The 18,822-nt window shown below is 41.4% G+C and overlaps 1 protein-coding gene across 11 annotated transcripts in view; it reads right to left on the bottom strand.

Moving 5' to 3' along the window:
* The window catches only part of LOC121434714 (disintegrin and metalloproteinase domain-containing protein 22), a 224,827-nt gene that overhangs the window by 68,910 nt on the left and 137,095 nt on the right, over nt 1-18,822 (bottom strand). For all 11 annotated transcript variants that reach the window (XM_041633616.1, XM_041633617.1, XM_041633619.1 and 8 more), the window contains exons 5-7: nt 11,430-11,512; nt 5,556-5,619; nt 4,136-4,205 (exon numbers count right to left, since the gene is read on the bottom strand). In XM_041633616.1, the coding sequence (XP_041489550.1) occupies nt 4,136-4,205; nt 5,556-5,619; nt 11,430-11,512 (217 nt within the window). The remainder of the gene's footprint in view (nt 1-4,135; nt 4,206-5,555; nt 5,620-11,429; nt 11,513-18,822) is intronic.

The raw sequence follows: 18,822 nt of genomic DNA, 5'->3' as shown, positions 1-18,822 counted from the left end.
GGCCTTGTTTGCTACTAAAGGGCAATGGGACAATCCGAGTCCCTCTTATTTGCATGTCAGATCACGCACAGACTATTCATAGATACAGATAAATTCATCTCTAGATTCTATGTTAGCTGTAAGGGGGGACTTTCTACAAAGTGATGCAAACGGATGGAACTAACAAAAATCATCCTGAGTGAGGCAACCCACACCCAGAAAGACAAATACAGTACGTACTAACTCATAAGCAGATATTAGCGATAAAATGATTGGTCTCAATGCATGAGTATATCAAATTGGACTTGGAGGTTATTATTTAAAAGTTAGTTGGGAGAGAGTGGGGAGTAGAAGGATGGATCTGGGAAGAGTTGAGGGAGGACTGGGGGATGAGTGTGACCAAAATATATTATATGCATGTATGAAATTCTCAAAGAATTAATAAAGAACATCTTAGACACATTAACACCAGATAGGTAACGTTACGGCAATAAATATCTCAATATGAAAGATTCATAGTGTGTAATGCTAAAAGCACATAGCACTCCCACTAATCACGCCTGAGTGAGTGGAGCTCAGAATCTCTCTTATTAGAGCCTTTCGAGGATTACAACTGCAGCTGACAGTTACACTACAAAAATCAGCGATGGGCACTCCACTAAGCCAGAGTCGGGCCCTTGACTCTCGGGAACTGTGAGATAAAAAGTGTTTATCCTCAGCAAGCTCTGTACTAAAAATGGCAAACCTCAAACAGAAACTGTAAATGTCTTAAACGTTTATTGCCATCTTTTGCGTTTCAGTATATCTGGAAAGGGCTGAGAATTCATTTTGTTGTGCTAGGGACTAAATCAGGGACTCATGCAAAACAAACAACGAACCCTAGACACATGAGGAGACACGCTAGGCTAGACAGATGAGGAGACGCTAGCCCCACGCGCCGGAAGACTCCCTGCCGAGCTGTTTCGCACAGACCATCTCAACATTCGGGATGATCTCATAATTCCTAAGAGGAATTTCAGAAACTGACAAGTTGGTTCTAAAGCCTATGTGAAAATGCAATGGACCTAGAAGATCTAAATTAATTTGAAAAAGGACAAAACTGAAGGGTATATGTACCTGATTTCAAAATACACTATAAAGCCACAATAAGCAAAAAAGTAGACACAGGTGGCTAAATGAGAAGAGTCAAAAGAAGAAGCCTATTTTAATACTTAATCTCAATCCAAATAATTCAGTGTTAATAACATATCTAACAAAGGCCTTATGTTCAGACTATGTAATCATTTTTTTAACTTTTGGCTAAGATCAAATGCAGAATATGTAAATCCTTGTACAGTGCAAAAACCAAAGGAGAAAAACACAATGGTGACTAGCAAGTACACACTACATATCACCCCCAGTCAGGAAACTGTCGGAAGAAAGTGCAATGCATAGCGTCATGCACACCAGCACGGCCAACCACGAACCAAAGATATTTCTCGGTATGTGTTGCTCAAGTTCTGGAGTAAACAGTGCTGCCACATGGCGCCGTGTGTGAGCAGAGTGACAGAAGCATCTGAAGAAGCTACTCAACTGCTCATAAAACAATCTTTTCCAACGTAGAATCTTTGGATCAATAAAACTGGCATCACCTGGGGACATGCTGGACCTACAGTCCCAATATGGAGCGTTGAAAGCCCTGGGAGGAGGCCAGCAACATGTGGCTATCACCTAGCCTGTTATTTTGGTAACAGGCTGAAGTGTTATGACATTGATCCCAAGCTTAGCATACACCTTCCCAGGCCCTCCTTAGGGTATTTACTAGAAGAAATAAAAGCATGCCTCTACAAAAAAGAAATGAATAAAGGGGATGGAAAAACAGAAAAGACATACAAGAATATTCATGGTTGCTTATTAATAATTGCCTCAAACTGGAAAAACCTGAATGCCCATCAACATAATTCAGAAGAATTGTAATCTATTCATACCACAGAATACACTCAATAATAAAATCAATAAGTGATTGCTATTTTGACAACATAAATACCCCCAGAAATATGCTAAGCAAAAGAAACTACATGTAATACATGGTTTCATATGCTTAAAGCCCTACAAAAGACAAGACTAGCCAATAGGAAAAACTGGGCAGAAAATAGATTGTAGAAGCTGAAGGCAAGGAGTGGGAACGGCACAAGGAAGGGTCTCAGTAATAAAAACGTTGTATTTCAATAGGGGTCACCTGGGAGCCCAGTGAGACACACACGGGCTTGTGTTTTGTGCTTATCAGTTTCCAAAAGAGTGTCAACTAGTCCACTGAAAGCAAGATTCTTTTCCCTCCAAAACATGTTCTAAGGAACATTTGTCCTAAGAGATGTAGTATATAAAATAAAAGGTTCTATAAGCTAAAACAAGTTGACAAATGTTGATTATACTATTTCTATCTCTAGGAAATAGATAACATCAAACAAGATGAAATGGTAGTGGTGACCTATAACCCTGTTTTAGGTTCAATTTCATTCGACCTAAAATAAAATAAAGAAACGTATTTCTGACTTTCGCTTGTTTCCATCTAGTTTGTCACAGTAAATTCTAAGTAATCTTGAAAGACAATGCACTGCCCTAATCAACAGCGGCAACCTCTGACTGAAAATCTAGAAACAGGCCAAGCCTGAAAATTCAGGACAGCAGCCCTGGCTCTCAGGAGGTCAGACAGGAGGATCACTGCAAGCCTGGGGCCGGGGTGGGCTACAAAGTTGGACCTTATCAGAAAAAAGAAAAAGAATGCCAAGTCACTTCTGTAATTATTTCTGAAAAAGAACCCTGAACAAAGCTTTTTTTAAAAAAAAATTGTATGGTTACATTTCTATACTGAAGTCTTTGGTGGGGAATCATTATTACTTTAAATATTAATCAATGTTGATTGCTTCCAGTAAGACCTATTACACTGTAGCTTGCTTTATTCTCACACAGCCATTCATGATTAATTCTGGTCCCATAACTGGCATTATAAAAAGTTTCATATGGTTATTGAAAGGACAGCAGCTTCTCTTTAGAGCAAGAGCATCTGCGCGTTTATCGGCAGACTTCCCCAAGTATGGATTCTTTTTCAGATTTTAATATTTTGTTATGTGTGCAATAGCTGGAGGCATGCACGTGCCACGCCCCACGGGGAGGTCAGAGGACAGCTCCGTGGAGTCCTGGAGTCCGTTCTCTCCAGCTTTCATGTGGGCTCTGGGGACCGAAGCGAATCCCTAGGCTTTTGTGGTAAGTGCCATTCCTCACTGAGCAAGCTCACTGGCCTCCAAAACAGTGGATCCTATCAAACGGGATCTTGAATCCCTTCACCACAGTGGAAAGTGCTAGTTTCTCTGTGGCAGAAGAACTACAGGAGGCCAGTGAGTCACAACTCAACCCAGAGAGGAAGGGGTATTAGAACTCAGCATTCACCTCATTCTCTAGCAAGATGCTATGAGCTGAGGCTGGCAATGTTTTCACGTCTTCCTGTGAGTCTCTCACAGCAGTCTCTCAAAGGATCATGATCCTTGACCTTTAGCAGCTGTGGGACCCTGGAAAAGACATACTAGCTGAACCTCTGTTTCTTCATCTTCATGTTATATTAACATACAAAGCTACGGCAAAAACAAAGTTAATTAAAAGGAGCTAAAGACAAATGTCCACTGCATAGTCAGTGTTCCACAAACATGGGGTGCTAGCAGCCAGGTCAGCGCCGCTTGCCAGGTGACATGCCGATGCCCCTCTCCAATGAACATTTGCATCAATTAAGCTATAAACACAAATGAGAGGAAAATATGTGCCCATTTCACAAGTAGCAAACAATTATATGAAAGGCTAAATTATAGCTTTTGCTTAAAGTGCTACAGCAAAAGGAGAGGAAGGAAACAGCACATGGGGAGATGATTCATGCCTGTGTTCACAAAACCATCATTCTCCCAAGGATGGATTTTCACATCATTTACCAGTTTTACTCTAAATTATGTCTCATTCCTAACACTGAGTCTTAATTTCTTAAGTATTCCTTCTGTGTGCTTAAGCCATATTTTTCTTCAATTGTAAACAAGGAAGAACCCTTTGGTGCAACTCGACAGACCACCTAAAATGTCTAGAGCAATGTTCAATAATTATTTTTAAAAAGAAATCCCCAAAATGAATACCATACCAGTTGGGAGGTCATCCAAGGGAAATTCAAACAGTCTGGATTTGTAAACCGAGTGGAACTGAGAGTCCTCCTGAAAGGCAAAGGGCAGAGATTAAGCACATGGCAAGTAAGTATCTTTGGCTTCAGGTGATCGTAGCTGGAGAAGCTGGGACTAGGGACCTGTAGCTTGACTACGCTGCTCCAGGTTTATAAGGGGCCGTGAGCAGCTGCACAGTCCCATTCTTCTAACACTGCAGCCACCAATTGCAACCAAGAAGCCTCAGGGGCAGAAAGGCCAAAGCTGCAGTAACGGAAAATAAATGAATGGGCCTATTTCCCCAAGGGAATGTAAGGCCTCTTGGAACATGGGTTAATGATGGCTTCTTTCATGACTCCTGCCCCTACATTAGAGCCAGGTAGCTTAGATAGCCAATGACCAAGGCTACCAATTTTCCTGGTGACTACAAGCAAACCAACAGACACAAGCGATGCCCAGAATCCTGACATAGACAGTTCCAGAAGGCAAGAAATAACACAACACTTTTTCTTCTAAGCAAAATTATTAAACATTCAAATGATTTCATCTGGCTTCATCTAAGTGCTAAAGAAATAGAATGTCCTAGTATGAAAGTTAACTACAGCCTCTATAAAGTCAGTGTCCTGCAAAGTGATAAAGCAGCTTTAGTAGGTCCTCAGGGAACACACATCAGATGGTTCCCCAAACAGGGTTGTTTAATAAGTGAAAAAACAATGTGCATCCTGGAAATTACTTCCTCTGTAAATGTTTGGCCAACATGGCATGAAACAAGGAAGCTGGTTTGTATATGCAAAAAAAAAAAAAAAAAGATCGAAAACTGTATTGTTTCCCCGTAGCCTGACAGATTTGGCCTTAGCCAAAGAGCAATGAGGGTATTGTAGTCTATAATCTTAGTCTTCTTAGTCTTTTCCTAATAGGAGGAAATAACAAAGGGTAAATGAGGCACTTTGATCTGTATGGCTGATGTCCTTATAATGGAAAGGAAGAGATGATCAGAAATATCTCTCTGCCAAGTAAAAATACAGTGGGAAGGCAACCAGTTGCCATCCGAGGGGAGAGTGCTCGGGGGACACCAGCCCTACTGTCACCTCGAATTTTAATGTCACGGCCTCGATAACTATGAGAAAATACTCTGTGGTATAAGCTACACAGTCATGATACTTGGTATAGCTGTCTAAATTAAGGCCCATCATGCAACAGAGAGAAGTGGTGGCTTCAGAAGATACTTCAGGGAAAGTATTCCCAACACATGCAGTATCGTGCATGTGTGTGCGTGTGTGCGTGTGTGTGTGTGTGTGTAGTCCTGGCCCTAACAATATAACATACACGAAAGGTGGAAAGGGATGAACAAGATGAAGGTCTCAGCACCAATGCTGCCGTTCGCACGGCAGGCGGAGCACTTACGTGGGAGGTCTCGTTTTCTTCTGGTTCGATGAGATATGTGTGGTTCCCATCAAAGAACATCCCACTGCCGAGCACAAGAAAATAATTAGACAGAGCTACCAAGTCTCATTCAGAGCAAGCTCGTTGAAGGGTCAGCTGCACAGGCCTGGTCACGTTCAGTGTCTATTTCCCAGAGCCCCATCCTCAGCAGATAGGCAGGGCATCGCACAGGCAGGTGAGACATCGCACAGACATAGCACATACACTTCTGTCCCTGACCTCACTAAGGCAGATCCTCCCGTCTTGAACTCCAGGCTCAAAACTGAATTCTCTGCTTTTCATTATTCTTCTAACACGGAATTGTGAGACTTACAATAGAGGCCACCCTAGAATACCTGTGAAAGTGTAATTCTCAAAAAACCCTCCTCAGACTTCATGGCCGGGACTCTGGAAGCCGTATTTAAAACAAGTCTCAGCCGAGAGTGGCAGCAGACTCCTGTAATTCCAGTGTGCTTTGTTAGGTCTGCCTCAGAAATTAAAACAAGTCTCGGCAGCTGGAAGTGGGGAAATAAGCTTGCAATCCCAAGTACTTGTAGTCAGATGGTAGAAAGAAGATTCATGGTCAAGGATGATCTGGGCAAATTCAGGTCAGGAGAGCCTGTCCAGAAATCAAATGCTACAGCAGGTAAGGCTACAGCTTGGTTGTTGAGCGCTCCCCTAACATACACAGCCATCCAGTACTGAGAAGACCAACAAAGCCTACAACAGCAGAAAGAGCGGGGCAATGCTGGCAACACGGGCTGCCTGAGAGCATTCTGAGAATGGGCTCCAACCACACCCTGGAAGGTGCTTTGGCAATAAGGCGAATGAATTTGAACAACTCAAACTAAATCTTTCCACAACTGTAAAGAGAGAACCCATGACCGCTTTTCCAGGAGAGACACTGAAGTAGCCTTCCTAGATTCCGTCTCTCACACAAGGAAGACAGGAAGCCTGGACACACAAACTGGTCATCTGCAACCGGAGACCACCTTTGCTCACTCATTCAGAGTGAACCGACAGGGAACCAACAAGGCAAGGCTGCAGATGCAGGGAGTGGGCCATAAGGGAACAATTTTCTGTTGAATTACGTTTTGAGGAGAATAAAAAAAATAGACACATAATAAGGAAGGAAATCTAAGTTAGGTGAACATGGACTTTATGGTGGAAATCAAGCAAGTTCAAGTTAGTGATTAGCACTAGAAGCCTGGGTGTAAGAGAGCTGAACAAGAAGACCGGGTTTCTTCTAGGAGTTCAGGGTACGGCTCCACAAGGAAGATGGCTTACCTATACTGTACAAACGGCATTTCAATTGCTCTCGTGGCATGATCCAGGAAACGTAAGAGGACAGCATGGTAAGGGCAGAATGGGCAGGGGACAGAGTAATGGAAAAATGCAGTCAGAGGCCCATTGGTGGGTATGGTAGGTAGCCTCTTCTGAGGGCCTTGGCTGTTACTCCAATGAGAAGACTGACAAGCAGACTTCTAAAGGGAGGAAATGCCTTCTCCCTATTTTGTTTTATTGCTTGTTTATTGAGACAGTGTCAGTCAACCCTAGGCTGACTCTGAATTAACAGCAATCTATCTGTCTCTGCCTCTCAAGCGCTAAAATCGCAGGCATGAGCCACTATGCTTGGTTCTCCCTGTCTTAAAATATCCTTGCTACAGTGTTAGAATACCCTAGAGAATAGCAAGATTAAGGGCAGGGGTTAGTAGAATAGGATTGTTATAATAACCCAAAGAAGATAGTGGTCATTACAGAAGTGGTGAGAACTGGCCAAATTCTGGAGCTTCCACTGAAGATGAACTACAGCGTATACGATAAAATAAGCCCCTTCCTCCCCAGGTTGACTTTGGTCAGTGTTTCCTCACAGCAATAGAAAGCAAGCTAGAATAATTTTTTCATTATGTACTCACTCCTAAGTGGATATTAGATATAAAGTAGAGGCTAACCATGCTACAATCCACAGACCCAGAGAGGCTAAGTAACAAGGACGGTTCAAGAAGACCCCTGTGGACCTCCCTAGGAAGGGGAAACAGAACAGAGTTTATGGGTGGACTGGGAATGGCTAGGATTGGGTATGAGATGAATCAGGTCAGGGTGGGATGGAGGGAGAGTACTAGGAGATCAGACTGGAATTGGGAGACCATTTGGGAAATTATTAGAAACCTAGTACAGAGGAAACTCCCTGGAATCTACAAGAGTGACCCTAGTGAAGCCTCTTAGTAACAGGGGATATAGAGCTCCAACTGTCATCTATAACCAGGTAAGGCTCCCAGAGGTGGAACCAGGACATCAACCTACAGTCTGTCCTCCCTGCAATATTGCTAAGCTAATGGTGGCACAGAAATGTGCGAGTGTCCAGAGGCCCAGGCCACAGGAGGGAGCCCATGCCTCGTTGGCCTGGATGGCCAAGAACCAGACGTCAGACAGCCTAGAAACCCAGGACAGAAACAAACACTATTGGCAAAGGAAAAAGTCAATGAAAGGATTGCTGATGACATTCTGCTGTACTCACGGACAACCGTCTAGCCCCGTTGTCGTCAGAGAGGCATCGTTCAGCAACTGACGGAGCAGATGCAAAGCCCCACAGTCAAACACTAGGTGGAGCCGGGGAACCCCACAAAGAGAAGGGGAAGAAGGAGTGTAGGAGCCAGAGGGGTCAAGGACACAAGGAGAACAGGACCCACAGAATCAACTAAGCAGGGCTCAATGGAGTTCACAGAGACTGAAGCAACTGTCACAGACCCGGTAAGGTTCTGATCTAGATCCTCTGAATAGACGCCACAGCTGTGCAGCTTGGTGTTCTTGTGGGATTCCTAACAGTGGGAGTGGACGTGTCCCTGATGCTCTTGCTTGTACTTGGGACCTTTTTCCTTCTCCTATGTTTCCTTGTCCAGCCTTGATAGGAGGGTTTGTGCCTAGCTTTATTGTAATTTGTTATGCCATGTTCAGTTGGTATCCCTGGGAGGCCTGCTCATTTTTTTGTGGGGGAGGAAGTTCAAGATAGGATTTCTCTGTGTAACAGTCATGGCTGTCCTGGAAAGCTCTCTGTAGACGAGGCTGACCTCGTACTCACAGAGATCCTCCTGCCCTGCCTCTTAAGTGCTGGGATTAAAGGTATGTGCCACCACATCTCCAATGTGTTCTTTTTTTAAGGACATGGAGGAGGAGTTCATCTGGAAAGGGGAGAGGTTGTGTGTGTGTGGGGGGGGTACTAAGAGGAGTGGAGAGAGAGGAAACTGTGGTTAGAATGTAATGTACGAGAACAAAAAAGATAAAAATAAAAAGATTCTGATTCCTCATAACAACATGTTTTTACTAATACCTGAATAATAATAATAAAGAATAGTAAAACAACTGTTTCATTTGCTTTGTAGGTTGACAGCTTTACATTATAAGATAAATTCTACATATGATAAGGGTAAAGCAATTACACCCTATAGATAGAACCAAATAATTAGAACAGTTGAGCTAAGTTGCTATAAAGCTGAATTAAAATAAGACTTTGAAAGGTAACAATCATTTTTACAAATTTCCACAAGGGGGCAATAAACTTATATTTGATCTCATCTTTTTAGGTTCCCATAGTTACAAGATTTTGTGATAACTCAAACATACATGGACCAAAATAATTGCTATTAATCCTTTGAATTTGTAAAAATGTACCCCTATAGACTCTATGAGAAAAGATTATTAATATAATTTTCACATTTTATATTCCTCAACTAAATGCAGTGAATCAGAAATATGAAAAAACCTCATTATGTACTTGGTCATTCATAATAGAAGAATTCTGTATGTAGTAATATGGCTTATACCTAAACCATTATACTGAGATAGCCTATGTCCTTTAATGTTCCGCAATATCCCTCCAACATATTGTTAGAGGCAATTGTGTTCAGAAATAAAATCATGATCATAATAGGGTTCATCAGTAACAAAATGTACGAACCATGTCTATACCATCTAAGAAAGTCTAAGCACCGTAGCACACAATTCTGTTTGTACTTGGAGACACATCATGGACTTGTCTATTAATTTCACTTTGCTTAGTTTTAAGTGAGAGAGTTTGTAAAGATAGATACAAAATATATGAAATATACTAACTTAAAGCAACTGAGGCAGGATGCTGAGAGGTGCTGTTTACAGTTCCCACCATCCTTAGAGGACTGTGAGAGGGTAGAACCAGCTCTTGTCTTAGACGCTCATGCCCAGTAGGGCCCATAGGAGAAGCTCATCGCTTCCTCCTGGGTCTCAGACACTGTCCATTTGGGAAACTGGGATGCAAACCGGAGAGCAGTGAGCACCATGCTCACACTGTGACTTGGGCTGAGATTCTGTGAGTAATACAGAGGTGGGGAAGGTCTCTTACTTTTGTATCACTCTGCTTTCCAACACACATTTGCTCATATAAACATCAGTAAGATCAAACATAATATACCAAGCCTACAGGCCTGCTGTGTTGAGATAAGGTACACCACTTTTACTATGACAATGATTGCAACATTTCTTTCATCGGGTAAGAAAATCAAGGCAAAGATGCCATGTTGTTAATCTCTCTTCACTCGAGGAACATATGCAATTATATGCATTTATTTGTCATAAGAAGCAAGAGGCTTTGCATTAAGCGAGTGCACAGCCTCCGTCCTCTGGCCATCTACTTACCCTGGCAGTTTCTCTGTCTATCTGTCTAACGGACCTCTCTCCAGAGCTTGGCCAGAGCTGTCACTTGGGCCACTGGCCAGACTCTCCAGGCTTTCTCATTCCATCGCTACTGCAGATTCCAGATCTAACGCCCACTCAAGGTTCTCTGAAAGGATGCTGCAGGGCCCCCTCCACCTGCTGCAGGTGACACCTTGGGTCTCTCAGGCTCTACCTGTCCTTCAGCGCCAATTCTCCATTTGTTTCTGGCCCTGATGTTATTTATTATTACTTTCTCAAATAAAAAATATATACCTAAATATACCTATAATATTCTACAAGATAAAGCCAGGCAAATTTGCCCTGCTTACTACTACACTGAGGTCTCAAGGCTCACCCAAGATAAAATTGCCGGAACGTTTCCAGTGGCGGATACACAGCGGCTCACAGTACCAGTTGATTAGTGGAAAAGGCCACATTTCCAACTCACTACAAAAAGGATATCTAGCAACAAAACTTAAAAGTAATTGTCTTAGCTCACTCCGTGCAAACAAAAGCAACAATAACAAAAAACCAAACAGAGTAAAACACGCCAGAAAGAATCAAATGATTTAGTCTAAACAGGATGCTCGGAGATGAACTGGTAGTTCTCAAGAGGCCGTAAACACATGCATCACCATCCCAGACAGGATAGAGAGAGGTGTATTCCCATGTTCACCATCAGCAAACATTCTGCGAGGGGAAGGTCGTGAGAAAGGAAGAAAGGAAAGACAAACTCGCCCTCAGAGCTCCATGAACGTGTGTGTCCCCTCCCACAGTGCTGTGAGTTACGTGGGTTCTGCAGAACACAGAGCTTCTGAGGTCATCTGTGTTGTTTGTGCAGAGAGCCATGAATGTTCATCTGCTAGGATTTCTATCATTTCAGGAAAATAGAAAGACTCAAACCAAGGAAGAGTAGAGGGTTGAATTGGTTTGGAGGAGCTAATCATCCCCAGGAACAGAGAACAAACTAACCCAAGCCACTCCAGTCTGTATCTAGACGAAACTAAAAAAATTCTCCAAGTATCACTGTATGGCAGCATAATTTCAAAGCCTCTGGCTCCCGAAACTCTAACATTGTACTAGTACATTCTGAAACTCTAACTTTTACTAATACATTAAACATAAAGTTACTGAAACAGCAAATGTATAAGTAATTTATGTGACACTTACTGGAGTCCGTGGCATGTTGACAGGGCAACAAATGAGCCAGGGTTTCCTCGGATCTGGCCCTGGTAGTAACAGTGTTCTCCTCCCTGGAAACAGAAAGAAAGGGCATGAGCCTGGCCCCAGAAGCGTCTTACACTGCACCTCCATATACGCTGCACAGGGCTTCATCACCCAGATTAGCATTGTCCAGCCAGCTCCAACAGAATTATTTATGAACGTGCCTATTGAGCAGACGCCAAATCAGAAGGCAGGGGAATAAAGGTGGACTTAACTTTGCTTTTATGCAGATGCTATAGCAGTCAAAATGCTGAGATAAGTGTGTGGCCCATGCGCCAGGATAGGTTTAATAAGCTATCTCCCAGTTCTGAGGGATTCCCTTCTGAGCAACATTGCAGTGTAATTTAGCATCCAGCTGAGCAAAAAGAAACGGGCATCACTTGAGAGTCATCAGATTCCTGTGATGGAGGAAAAGATCTGTTTTTGTGGTGCTCACATCAAGTTTATAGCGTTCTTTCTCAAGTTGGGAATTGCTTTTCTTCTAACAGTCTGGGGGTAGAGTTTAAAGTTCCCTCTGCAACTGGTCACATCAACTGAATGCAATTCTCTCAACACAACTGGAAAAGAAACGGTACACAGATGAGCTGCATCCTCTGGTGTTGTCTTGAAACACTCGGCAGTGAGAGAATGTTCCAAAGACCACAGCACCGTGGAGCAGCTTCAAAATATAGAGCCCTTGTCGCAGCAGACCTACAAATGAGAATCTGCATTTCAACGCAGTCTACGGGTGATTTATGTGCACATAAAAGTTCGGAAAGCTCTGCTCTAAATCACCTTTCCCCCACTAACTTATTTATTCTGTAGCAGAAAGCCTGTCATTAAATTGATATTCAAAGATTTTTTTTTAAAGGAAAAAGTGAAAGAGGAGGACTGAAGGAGTGAGTAGATGAAGTGGAAATGTTACCCGCGTTAGTCTGCCTGAAGGACCAACGCTGGTAAAATACCCCATGCTGGCCAGTTAACAGGGAAGAGTAAGAAGACACAGGAGGCAATAGGGCTGAAAGTCTGATGCCTGCCACTGTTTCTGAGATAATCCCATGGTAGTTGGGAACACTCTGCTTTGGAGAATTCCAGTAAAATGGCAGAGTGCAGTCCCTGACCCTACTGCTGGCCAGGACAATGGCATTTTGTGAACGCCTCCATTTTGGCTGAACTGTGACAATTCCAGTAACTACCCCAATTTGACTTGTAGAAGTAAATTAACTTGTTCCCCTAGATTCTTGACTGTCCTGTCCAATGAACCCCAAGAAATATTAAGATGTTACTGATCACCCCAACCTCCTATAATGCCCAGCCATGACCAACTTCAGGCCAGAAAGGAAACTTTCCGGCCAGCTTCCCAACCTCCTCTTTCTGGCCTCTGACTACTCAGCTTGCAAGTGGTATGTCTGTTCATGCTCTCCTTGTTCAGATCACAGTTAAGCATTCAGAATCTTTATGGGTTTAACTTCTAATATGGTTATGAAAAACAAGCTCACAGCAAACTCCCTGATTCTCTGGCTCTTAAAATCTTTCCACAATGTTCCCCGAGCCTTAGGTGAAGGAGTGATTCGTAGTTGTATCCATCGGAACTGGACTCCACCACTTTGCTCTCTGAAAGGCTATAACTCTCAAGACTCAAGGCTATAAGGCTTAAAAGTTCCACGCTCACAGTCGCCAAGTAACGATGCAGACTTTGGATGACTACAAATCCTGTAGTCTTTTCCCAACACTACACACGAATTGGATCTCGAACTTGTGATTTATGCACTCCATATCTAAGCTTTCTCCTAGTCAGATTTACTGCACATTTTTCTCATATTCCACTCTATTATTTTTTCAGGACAGAAGACAAATATTCTCCACTGGGCTATGAGAACCGTTAACAGTCCATAGAGCCCACTACAAGTGTTCAGGCAAACACATGATTGAGATAGTTCTTATTTTCTGGACACATCTGGTTCTACCTGAAATCAGAACACTAGCTTCATACAGACCATACAAGAAAAGGTCAACAGTCACTGAGGTGGCCTGGACACAGAGAGAAAGCTCTTTGAAGTATTGTTTTCAGCTCAACAATGATCAACCAAAACACAGATTTTTCTCCTAAGAGGTTTCAGAAGTCAACAGTAACACATGAAGAGAGAAGAAAGAGGGAAGATAATCACAAATAATTATGGTTTCAGATTAAAAAATAATAGATGTCAGCAACCACTGTGTGAGAAAATATGCCAGGAGAACAGACCATAAAAATATTTCATAAGTTATTAAAGGTTATTTTTTTAATACCCACTCTGGAAATGTGTCATTGTATAATTATAATTATAAATATAATTATAATTCTGTTTTTAAATAGCACCCCCCTATTACACTGCAGGAAAAGTTAGATGATTAGACAACAGAAAAGAATCTTCCACTAATTTCCACTTCAAAACAACAAAAACAAAAAAACAGGAGTCTGTCGAAGAACAGCTTATGATCAGAGCCCGTCTGTATAAACCCTAATGCAGAGAGGAACTCAATGTGGTTGACTCACTATTGAGTGTGTCCATGACACTTTAAAGAGAAGCATAAACAGGAGAGAAAGAGACCTCATTGGCCTGGGCTATTCAAATTGACTTTATTTATTTATTCATTCAATCATTCATTTATTCACTTTGATTTTTCAAGACAAGGGTTCTCCGTAGCTTTGGAGCCTGTCCTGGAACTAGCTCTTGTAGACCAGGCTGGCCTCAAACTCACAGAGATCTGCCTGCCTCTGCCTCCCGAGTGTTGGGATTAAAGGCATGTACCACCACTGCCCGGCTCCAGTTGAATTTATAAATATATACTGAAATATAAATATATGTTCTCATAGCATATGTAATACTTCAAAATAATGGTAAGAACTCATTTTAGCATTTTAAATTTATCAGATGCTATTAACCATAAATCAACAATTATTCACTTTTTTTTTGAGACAGAGTTTCTCTGTAGTTTTGGTGCCTGTCCTGAAACTAGTTCTGGTAGACCAGGCTAGCCTCAAACTCACAGAGATCTGCCTGCCTCTGCCCCCCCCACACCCAGTGCTAGGATTAAAGGCATGTGCCACCACCGCCTGGCCCAATTATTCAAATGAGAAAGCAAGGAAACCAGGAGTGGTGGCTCAGTGGTTAAGAAGAATACTAGCTGCTCAACTATGTTCATAGCAGCATTGTTTGTCATAGCCAGAACCTGGAAATGCCCCTCGACCGAAGAATGGATAAGGAATGTGGTACATTTACACAATGGAGTACTACACAGTAGAAAAAAAATAACATCTTGAATTTTGCAGGAAAATGGATAGATCTAGAAAACATCATTTTTGAGTGAGGTAACACAGATACAGAAAGACAAGTATCACATGTACTCACTCATATGTGGTTTTTAAACATAAAGCAAAGAAAACCAACCCACAAATAACAATCCCAGAAAACTTAAACAACAATGAGGACACTAAGAGAGACTTACATAAATCCAATCTACATGGGAAGTAGAAAAGGACAAGATCTCCTGAGTAAATTGGGAGCATGGGGACCTTGAGGGAGTGTTGATGGGAGGGGAGAGGCAGGGAGGGGAGCAGAGAAAAATGTAGAGCTCAATAAAAATCAATAAAAAAAGAACACTAGCTGCTCTAGCAGAAGACCTGGAATCAGTTCCTAGCACCCGCATGGTTACAACCATCTGTAACTCTGGTTCCACAGAATCTGATATCTTCTTCCTGACACAAGTACCACATGAACACGATGCACAAACATACATGCAGGCAAATTACCCATAAACATAAAAGGTAATAAACAAATAAATGAAGAAGTAAAGTAATGAACTTTATTTTCCTTCAATATATTTGATAATATTTATTATTCTAAACTAGAGACTTTAATGATAATGAAGCATTTTAATTCATTTATGTCCTATTACTAATATAAATGACCAAATAATTTCATATTTTAAGGACTATTTTGTTTGCTATTTTTAAATAATATACATTTAGGAGAAAAGTGCTAAGGATTTATACCACTTATAGTAAAGAATAAACTGGATCCCTTATGTACACTGTGCAAACCATATGTACCACCAAAAAATAAGCCTTTTTGAAATAGTTTGTGTATATACTATGCATATACAGAATATCTATAGAAGGAATAAATTCTAATATCAATCCTAAATAAAATGCTGTAATCCCTATACAGATTATAAATGTACATGTTTTTTTCTTATATTTGAATGTCAACTTTTAAGTTTTTGTTATGTGTGTTACAATCCAAATCATCACAGAAGATAGCTACCTAGTAGACCAGAAGGGAGAAGGGGATCTTCCAAGGGCAGGGAAATAGAACATAGGTTACGAAGAGATGTAGGGGAAACTAGACTAGGAGAGGAAAAGGGGAAAGAGATGGGGAGGGACAACTGACACTAAAGGACTCTTGAGAAACCATATGGAAACCTACTGTAGAAGTTCCCAAAATAGATAATATATGAGAGGAATTTAAACTGAGTCATCATATAATGGGTGAGACAATGCCCCAAATGGATATCTTATTCTACCAAGTAAAACCTCCATGGCGAAAAAATGGGTTATATCTTATTGAGTTGTTGGCCAAAGGAGTCCCACAAATATTACAGGCTACCGCCAGTGTTATTGGTTGCTCTTCACAACCTGTTGGTAAGACCCTATTGCTAAAGCCAACATTTATTTATGTCATCAAACATGAAGAAGTTGAGCTTAACCTCTGCTAACTAGCTCTTGGCACTGGAAGGCACCATGCATGCTGCCAGAGGAGAAAAATAATCATCAACATCACTCAGCTAGCTGTAAACACTGTGACCTGTAACAGCAACCAACTTGCAAGACGTACCAGTGGAAGAATGACAGAATGTGATGGCATTAACCAACCACTTTCTCATAGGACTAAAGGTCTACTCCATGAGGTGGAACCCATGCCTGACAATGCTAAAGTGGCCAAAAACCTGAGACTTCATAAGTCATGGGCCTAGGGGAGAACTTGTGATTATTCTGCTAAAGGTATAGAGCTGTAAAATGACCCCTAAGGACACACTGCTGTGGCCATCAATCAGTGCATCACTCAACTAGAAGCTTCTTGCAGTACATTGTGATCCACAATATATAAGACATCACAACTGGGTAATACGCAGGCGCAGGCGTGAGAGACTGAATTACTCAGCCCTAAACGGGATATCTTCATCAAACCTCTTCTCGCAAGGCTCAGGGATCTGTGCAGAAGAAGTGGCAAAAAGATTGCAGGAGCCAGAGGTTAACAGAGATCTTCCAGACTTAGGCGCATAAGAACTCACAGAGACTGTGGCAGGAGGGTTCATAAGACCTGCACAGATTCAAGCCAGCAGGGGACCAGCACTGAGAGGGAACGTGGACAGAAAGTCCTACCCCTGACTAAGAAGCTATTTGTAATTGATGATGCTTGCTGATAAAGGGAAAATCCACTTTTTACAATGGAGTGTCACTGGGCTTATCAACCACACTCCAGGGCAGGCGCCGTGTCCAGAAGCAGTAGGCCAACACAAAATGAACTCGATGTTGTTTTCATGTTCTTTTGTATGTGTGTATGGGGGGTGTTTTTGATTGTTTGTTTGTTTGTTTTTGTCTTACTAGGCTTTTTTGCATGTTTTGATTTCAGTTTTTGTGTTTTGTGAGTTGTTTTTTTTTTTTTTTAAAGAGAGAGAGAGAGAACATGAAGCTGGGTAGGTTGGAAGGTGGGGAGGAAATAGGAGGCTTTGAGGTAGGGGAAACATGATCAAATTATATTGCTGGAAAAAATTAAATAAAATAAACAAAAAATCCTTTTCAATATACAAATGGTTTGATAGCATTTACATCATTCTGCCTAATTTGTCTTTCCCTCAAAGCAATCCTGACATCTTCCTATATCACCATTCTTCCAATAGTGGCATGATATCCCATTGTGGGATGAAAATAATTCATGATAGCCCTGTCCTAACACATATTTGGATAAATGTTTGCTGCCATAAGCAATGATGCAACAAACACTTTCTCGTGTGTTTCTGTGTACTTGTGACAGTCTATACATAGGGTTGTTGACCTAGTCAGGCAAACAGCAAGTGCATTTTAAATTTTAGTAAATTAGAGAAACAAATACAATTATAGTTCTGTACACATATCTATTTTATACTATACATTGTAACTGAACTTAAGAAACTGCATTCTACTTAAACTTATGTGTTTTGTATCAGGAAGATGGCATGGGGAGAAGGCATGAGCTGTCAAACCTGAGGACTAGAGTTTAGTCTCCAGGACGCACATGATGGGAGGAGAGAACCAAGTCCTGGAAGTTGTCCTCTGACCTCCACACACATACACACATACAATTAGAATCCCATGTTTTAATAGCATCCATTGACGTACACGAAGTTTCTCAAATCTAACCAAGTGTAAAATTCTCCAGACCTTCATCTGACTTTAAGAAGCCAGCTACTGTGTAAGTAGGTATTACATATCATATATAATAATCTAAGGCATGTGTTGTAGAAAACTAGAAAATCAATATATCCTCACAGAGATGGGCTCCACATCTGGCTGCCAGTCATAGTGCTTTTCCCTTGCTGTCATTTTGTTCAAGAAATAAATCCACTGTGCTAGAAACCTTCTTCATACTTCTTGATACAATAATTCAGTCATAATAGTACAGATGTTTAGTCTTAACTAATTAGACAGTACTATTTAAAAGAAGTTCCCTACCTTTGTGTCCATTTAATGGTTTGTTTGGATAAAAAAAATCGTATATTTTTATTCTAGGAAATTCAAAGAGATCATTTATTTATAAAATTCGAAGCCATACAATATTTCTATTAGTCAGCCCACAAGATCTCAAAAGAATATTACAATTCATTATAAACAAAATGAGATAACACAAAAGGAGTCTGGATTATAAAATGATGAAAACCCGCTCGAGTAAGTACTCGGGTCATGGCCATTTGCCCCCCAAAATGCTCAAGTGGAAATTCAATAACTTTTCCCATTTTAAAGGGGCTAGAGTCGCATTTGCCAAAAGCCTTTTTAGACCCCCACTTCTCCCATTTTTCATCCTTTCCTAGATATTGTAATTTTTAAGACTGTACTTTATCTCCTCTTCCTACATTCCTGCGTCTATCTTATTTGATCAAGCAGACCATGTCTCTTTCAGATTACCATATTCCTGATGTGTAGTCATATTCCCAAGCATCCTTTTAAAGAGAGGCATACTGTGGATCTCAGGTTGCGCATCAGTTAAACAGGCATCATGCCTACTTAAGATGCCAGACCAGGGTATACAGCGGATTCCACAACCTAACAAAATGAAATACA

Source organism: Microtus oregoni, unplaced genomic scaffold (assembly GCF_018167655.1).
Source record: "Microtus oregoni isolate MIOR12 unplaced genomic scaffold, Mior012 000044F_ref0000062, whole genome shotgun sequence".
Lineage (NCBI taxonomy): Eukaryota > Metazoa > Chordata > Mammalia > Rodentia > Cricetidae > Microtus > Microtus oregoni.
Note: the sequence above shows the minus strand (reverse complement) of the source record. Positions and strands in the feature narration are given on the sequence as shown.